Below are 7387 nucleotides of genomic sequence, written 5' to 3' on the forward strand. Positions count from 1 at the left end.
CATATCACCATACTCAGGTAGTCGGGTAGCCGGGCTTTGTGGCAAGTGATTTTAATGGCTGGGCCATCTTAGTTCTATTTTGGAGGGCTAGGAACCCACCCCTAGACTGTGTGTGTAGTAGGCAAGTGCTTTACTAATGAGCCCCAGCCCTTTCGTATTTTACATTTTTGTATTTTTTGAAATAGGGTTTCATGTAGCCCAGGCTGGCCTCAAATTCACTATGTAGTGGAGGATAACCTTGAATTTCTGGTCCTCCTGCTTCCACTTTCCAAGAACTGGGATTATAGTTACATGTAGTCATGCCTGGTCTGTGCAGTGCAGGGACGGGGACCCAGGGTTTCCTGAATGCTGAATACTCAGCCACATCAGCTCAGCTCTCATTTTAACAGAAATACTTCCCTAAGTGGAATTCTGTTAGGGTACTAATTCAACTGAGTTTTCCTGACTTTTCCCTTTTTCTTTTCTTTCTTTCTTTCTGTCTGTCTGTCTGTCTGTCTTTTATTTTATTTTTCTCCTTTCTTTCTTTCTTTCTTTCTTTCTTTCTTTCTTTCTTTCTTTCTTTTCTTTCTTTCTTTTCTTTCTTTCTTTTTTTGACAGAGTTTGGCTACTTAGTCCTGACTAACTTTGAACTCACAGAGATCTGTCTGCCTGACATCCTGAGTACTGGGATTAAAACCATGCTCCATTGTGCCCAACTAGAGTTTCCTTTGTAAATACTTTGTAAATACATGATGTAATCTGCACCTTCAACAATCAACTATTCCCACTCTTGTTTTCACCAGAGATAAATTCGTTTGTTACTGTTTTGTTTTCCATTTCAGTTACATCTTTGGAGGCGGGGCTTCTAAAATAAAAACATAGGCCCCAGGTGGAGTTCCGTAGTAAGAGCGCCTGCTTAATATTCTGGATGATGCCCTCCCCCGCTTCCATTCTCAACAAGCCCCTAAAGAAAAAAGCCCACCCACCCACCTACACCACTCCTGTCTAGAAAGAAGGCTGCGGCTGGGGGTTGCTTTAGAGCGCCGTGTCGGATGCGGGGTCCTGCTGCGCCCCCTGGCGAGAGTAGAACTCGTCCGTCACGCTCTGCGGAATGCGCTTCAGCATCTCTTTAGGAAAGATGCGCAGCAGTTTCCAGCCCAGGTCCAGCGACTCGAACACTGTGCGGTTCTCGTAGGGACCTGGGGACCACGAAGGACCGTAAGGACCTCTGGCCCAGAAGGAAAGGGCTAGGCGGTCCCGGCTCCGGACCCAGCTGTGCCCCACCTTGGTTGATGAAATTCTTCTCGAACTTCTGCAGGAACTCCAGGTAGAGCAGGTCCTCGGAGGTGAGCGCCTCCTCCCCCACCACCGCTTTCATGGCCTGCACGTCCTTCCCGATGGCGTAGCAGGCGTACTACGGAAGAGCAGTGGTCAGCGTGGGCTCACCACCGCTGTAGGCTGAGCACCCCTTGCTAGAGACCAGCTTTGTCTGGACAGGAACTTCTTGTCCAGGTGGGGCTCAGAACTTCAGCTTCTAAATCGGGGTTATCTTCATCCACTGCCCCTCTCCTTACCAGCTGGTTGGAGACATCTCCGTGGTCCTTTCTGGTCATGCCCTCGCCTATGGCCGACTTCATCAGTCGTGAGAGGGAAGGGAGCACATTGATGGGTGGGTAGACCTGGGAGCACAAGAGAGTGACAAATAACGGGACAGACAGACGCTCTCCTTCCATACACCTGTTCCTCCACACCCTTCTCAGGACACTCCTACTCATCCTGCAGACAACTGAGCAAGCAGAGCAGCCACACTACACCTGCTTAGCTCCAGTAGATTCTAGGCCTCCGTACCAAGTGAGAGAGCCTGAGGTTTGTCTGTATATGTGAATCCATGCAGGAAGGAAGCTGGAGCTAGGGGTAATGGGGTGAAATTAGCCAACAAAACACTCTTTTAAAAAACATTTGATTATTTGCACAAACAAGTAGTATCTTAGAAGCATCTGTGTGTATATGTGTGTGTGCATGTGCGTTTATGTGTGTGCAGGTGTGTGTATTCATGTGTATTTGTGTGTGAGTGTTTTGAGACAGGGTCTCTTCTGGGCTCAAACTTGCTTTGTAACTAAAGATAGCTTTGAACTTCTGATCTTCCTGCCTCCACCTCCCTAGCCCTAGGATTCCAGGCTTATGCTGGGATTGCAGGCTGAGTTGTTGCTTGGTTTATGCAATGCTGGGATTGGAACCCAGGGCCTCCTACATGCTAGGCAGGCTCTTAAGCAATTGAGCTACACCCCCAGCCCTATTACCTCTATTTCGTGTCACCAAAGCAAATAATTGTAACAGAAAAAGAAGTGTTTTCTATTTGATGACTTTCATATGCTTCATATGTGCTAGTGTATCCACCCCCTCCCCCCAGTACATTGGTGTGATACGTAAACATGGGCGCAGAGGATTAGGGGCATATTCTCAAGGCCAAGGGGGCTACCCTGAGGCTAGCTGTGAAGCACAGGCTCCCCCACGACCTAGCTCCGGACGCTGTAACTTTGGGCCAGCCTCTCGTCCTTCTTGCACAGGAGTGATACATGACTTCAGTGTCTTGGTGGCAAGGAAGCAGATGTGGAGGGAAAGGGGTGGATATTTGGAGGGAACAGTACCTGCCGGTTATGTAGCTGTCTGTCCACATAAATCTGTCCCTCTGTGATGAAGCCAGTCAGGTCTGGGATGGGGTGGGTGATATCTACAAGCAAATAGCCTGCCCTCAGTGTGTGGGGACTGGGTGGGTTCACATCTACTGGGGACACTGAGTTCTGCTTTAATCATGGGAGTGATGGGGTGGCTGGTGGGAAAGGAGGGGGGACTCTGGAGGGCAGGGATGCTGAGGCTACCGTCATTAGGCATAGTGAGAATGGGGATCTGGGTGATGGAGCCACCCCGGCCCTCCACACGGCCGGCTCGCTCATAGATGGTGGCCAAGTCTGTGTACATATATCCGGGGAAGCCACGACGGCCTGGCACTTCCTCTCGGGCAGCTGAGACCTGCAGCACACATAACAATGGGTATGTCAGGAGATGAAAGACTAGATTCAGGAGGAGAGATTAGGAGGCTGGACTGGGGTGGGGGGAAGAAGAGGAATGGCCAGCCTGTGACTGAGCCCTGGGAATCACTGATGAATGTGGGAGAGACAGGGAGGAGGTGGTTTGAATCTGACGCCTTTAGCCAGCTTACCTCCCGCAAAGCCTCCGCATAGGAGCTCATGTCAGTCAGTATGACCAGCACATGCTTCTCACACTGGTAGGCAAGGAACTCAGCTGTGGTCAGTGCCAGACGTGGGGTGATGATCCGCTCAATCCTGGAAGCCAAGCATGGCAGTGCTCAGGGAGCATGGAGGCCCAGGCCTGGGTTCCATGATACCCATGAACTGAATGTTCTCAAGAACAATGGTTCTCAAGAGTGGATGTTTTCTGGCAATACAGATGCTCCCTTTCCTACTGTCCAGGATGAGCCCCCCTCCCTCAAGTCCCTTTCCTACTAGAAGTTCTCCTAGCGTACTTCCTGTATTTAACTGGCCACTTTCAGTTCGGAGGCTGTGGTCCTGTGGACCTCTCCTTAGCAATGCCGTCTCAGCCTTCAGAGTTCTGTTACTTACGTAATATGCAGGATAGTCTATTAGGTTTCTAATTTCATCCGTGTGAACCCTAGATTTAAAACTCCACCTTCGAAACTTTCAAAATAGAGCATTTCTTAAATATTGGAACCTGCCTATAGAGGTGATTCAGGCATGAGGTTCTCTGACTGGAATAGCACACAGATGCAGAAAGCAAAGGGGCAAGTAGGGTCCTGGTCTGGCTTCCTAGCCACCCCCAGGTTGCAATTTCCATATCTGTACAACCAAGAGTTATTCTCAAAGCTCTGGCCCATGGCTGTCGTTCTGGGGTGTCCTGAACCCCCAGTATCCCAGGTCTAGAAAAGAGGTAGGTCCCAAAGGCAGTCCGAGCTTAGAAGCACTCACGTAGGGTCATTGGCCAAATTCAGGAAGAGACAGACATTCCCCATGGTTCCATTCTGCTCGAAATCTGACTTGAAGAACCTGGCTGTCTCCATGTTCACCTAGACACATAGCCAGGAGAGCTATAGGTCCAGGCCACATGGCCAAGGGCAGGGCTTAGTTATGTCCAGCTTTTCTCAGCAAATCTTGGGGACTGACCAGCTTAACAGTCATGGGGCCACAGGTGAATAGTCACTGAGGTGGCCCTAGGGCTCAAGAAGGACTCACCAGGTCCCCCCACTGCAAATATCTGCCTCTTCTCACACCCAGCTTCTTCTTGTCCTTCCCTTGGCTAGTTACCTCCCCACACAGCTTGTCAGCCTCCCATTGAACCCTCTGAGGATTGAACCCATGATATCCCCTTCCAGAAGCTATCTTGTCTCTGTAGATCCTCTGGGCTCCTTCCCTAGGTCAAGTATGGCCCATCTTATAGCAGCAATGGCCCTCAAGGGTCACCCTGCCCTGGTCACTGAGTCCTTCTCTGTCCATTTGGTCAGGCTGAACTTTTGGGGCTTTTCAGGATGCAGGACTGGGTGTCCCTCATCAGAATAGGCTGTGTCAGGGCCAAGGCAGGAGTGGCTGCTTCTCACAGCTTCCAGAACTTGCCTCCAGCCTTCCTTACCCCCATGGCTGCAAAGACAATGGCGAAGTTGTCTTCATGATAATCCAGCACAGCCTTGGATTTCTTCACCAGCCCAGCTTGGCGGCAGATCTGGGCTGCAATCTGAGAGAGGATGGGTCAGGGGGGAGACTGTCAGGGCCAGAGCCCCTTGTGTGGCTTGCCTGAGCGTCATGGAGGAGGACAGACTGTTAGAGACTTTGGATGGGGAGAGTCCAAGCCCAGAGAGCAAGGAACTGCCCTGAATCCTGCAGTCTTTCCCCGGGTTGGGGATGGTCTGTTCTTTTGGCTGTGAAGGCGTTGAAGGCACCTGTGACAGGGAGCAGGGCCGAGACTAAAGGATAGTCTTGGTGTGAATTCAGGCAGTTTAGCTTCAGGGCCTGCACCTCCTCAGCCTGCTGGACGAACATGTGTGACCATGCCAGCCCTCTGTCCCAAACCAAGACATGTTGGGGAGGGAGACTCTTGAAAGAGAGCTAGCATAGTCAGGAATGGTGAGGAAGGGCTATCTAGAAACCGTGTCACACCATTGGCTCTGAGAGGACCACATGGCTCCTGTCTGGTGGCGTAGTCAGGCAAACACTACTAGTACAAGGACTGAGTACAGGCTGCAGCTCAGCCGAGCTGTTTTTTTACAGTGGAGTCTACTTGGGCTCTCTGAAGTGAGCAGTCCATTCACTAGGGACAGCATGCAGCCTTTCCCTGAAGCAATGTGTGACTGTGTGTTGGGAGTGTCTCTTGTGCAGCCCTGACCTCCAGTGGCCAGGAAGCACCAGCAGGGTAGATACTTACACTGCATGGCACAGAAGTGCTCAGTACTCGCCTGGAAGCCCAGGCCTCGGATTGTCCCTGGTCCTTACCTCATTGTGGGGGAGCCCAGCTGCAGAGAAGATGGGAATCTTCTGGCCACGGGCGATGCTGTTCATGACATCGATGGGGGAGATTCCCGTCTGGATCATCTCCTCAGGGTAGATTCGGTCATGGGGATTGATTGGCTGGCCTGGGGGAGTGATCATGGAGCCAGGTTCAGGCTCAAGCCCATCTCTGTACCACCAGCCCCCAAGGTGTCTGTCGGCCAACCTTAACAGCAGCCTCTGCAACAGTGGAACTGCGCTCTGTGGGCACAGTGGCACCCAGGCACAAGTGTCACGCCCGGTTCTCTTGTGCATATTGCATATTAGATGCAGTTTAAAAATGAAATTTCCTTTCATCTGAATAGTGCCAGGGGTAGCTTCAAGTTCAAGCATGGGTCCAATGCTATCTTAGATTGTATTTCCTAGCACCTTAGAAGCATGTGGCAGGTGGTGAGGACCTTAGCTAGACAGCCCTTCTCAACACTGAAGCACCTGACTGGTGTTCAGAGAACCAGAGGGTGGTTCAAAGTCTAGGTGTGAACAGACTGTGCTTTGCCACTAGCTTGGTATGTGGCCTGGTTAAATGAGGGGGCTCCACAGGCCCCCATTACTCTCTCAGAAAACTAATGGGCTGAGGTTGGGGGAGTCAGGAAGGTCTCCTTAAGAATAGTTAGGGTCCCCAGAAGAGCTGTCTCTGCTGTGCCCACTTCCTGCCCCAGCTCCTGGGAGAGAGCTTATGAAACTGAAGGCCACAGAGAATAGCTGGAGGTGCTGTGCACTGACAGAATGGAGTGCCAGGGGCAGTTTGGGGACTCTATGGTGTATCTGAGGACAGAGGGGCCTTTACTGATCTGCCTGTGGGTTAGCATTACTTGGCCTGGATCTGTGCAGGACTTCCAAGAGTAGGTGGCAGAAAGAATGGCTTGGATCAGACAGTTGCTGGGGCTGTGCCCTCAAAGCCATGTGCAGCCTCCACTCTCTTACCATTAATGTCCAGAAAGTCCTCTGCCATGACAGCAGGTCCTTTGTCAATGGGTTTGCCAGAGCCATTGAAAATCCGACCTGGGAGGGACAAGGGGTGTAGGTAGATGTTCATGCTCCCAGCATCTGCAAGGCCACGAGCTCCCCATACCCCTTCAGAATCTCTCTACCCTGTACTCTCCCCCTCCTGAGTCCCCAGCTACTACACACAAGGCATTTTGGAGTCATCCTGTCCACTGACCTGGGCCCAGGTTGATCACTTATCAGAGAACCAGGCTCAGCCATCCCTTTCAACCTGCACCTGCAATGATTTAGCCTCACCCTCTCATCATGCAGCCCGGTCTATATGCTGGTCCCTGCACTAGGGATGGGAGCTAGAGAGAGAAAGTATAGCCCCGGCCTCAGAGAGCACATAGGAAACATTCAAGTACAGGCACTGCGGGGCTTTGCCGGAGAAGCCAGGAAGACCGAGGTGCGCACAGCCTGCCACTCTCACCCAGCATGTCCTCTGACACTGGAGTCCGCAGGATGTCGCCTGTGAATTCACATGTGGTCTTCTGGGAATCAATCCCTGAGGTCCCCTCAAACACCTGTGAGTTAGACACCGCTGCTGAGTGGCTTGCTGGAAAGAGTGGGGCTTCCCACTGTAGGCACTCAGTGCGCAGCTCCGAGCAGGGGAATCGGTCCTTCTTCCCTCCAAGACTTGTAAGATAGCACGGGAACTGCGAGTTTGTTCTTAGAATTGGCACACTTACCTGAACAATGGCTTTGGTCCCAGCCACTTCAAGCACTTGGCCACTCCTCTGAGTACCATCAGGGAGGGTAAAGTTGACAATCTCAGCGTACTGGGCAAACTGTTAGGGAGAAGAGTCACCCAGGGTGAAGCCAGGTCACCTCCCTGTTTCTCCTCCTTC

At 51.6% G+C, this 7387-nt stretch overlaps 1 protein-coding gene across 1 annotated transcript in view; it reads right to left on the reverse strand.

The window, feature by feature from the left end:
* Positions 1-1014: 1014 nt before the first annotated feature.
* Positions 1015-7387, reverse strand: part of Atp6v1b1 (ATPase H+ transporting V1 subunit B1) — a 17603-nt gene continuing 11230 nt past the window's right edge. The window contains exons 3-14 of the mRNA XM_032905096.1: positions 7229-7327; positions 6970-7063; positions 6477-6554; positions 5499-5638; positions 4642-4743; positions 3984-4081; positions 3200-3323; positions 2859-3009; positions 2628-2710; positions 1554-1658; positions 1264-1393; positions 1015-1178 (exon numbers count right to left, since the gene is read on the reverse strand). Coding sequence (XP_032760987.1) covers positions 1015-1178; positions 1264-1393; positions 1554-1658; positions 2628-2710; positions 2859-3009; positions 3200-3323; positions 3984-4081; positions 4642-4743; positions 5499-5638; positions 6477-6554; positions 6970-7063; positions 7229-7327 — 1368 coding nt within the window. The remainder of the gene's footprint in view (positions 1179-1263; positions 1394-1553; positions 1659-2627; positions 2711-2858; positions 3010-3199; positions 3324-3983; positions 4082-4641; positions 4744-5498; positions 5639-6476; positions 6555-6969; positions 7064-7228; positions 7328-7387) is intronic.

This window comes from Rattus rattus, chromosome 6 (assembly GCF_011064425.1).
Source record: "Rattus rattus isolate New Zealand chromosome 6, Rrattus_CSIRO_v1, whole genome shotgun sequence".
Classification (NCBI taxonomy): Eukaryota; Metazoa; Chordata; class Mammalia; order Rodentia; family Muridae; genus Rattus; species Rattus rattus.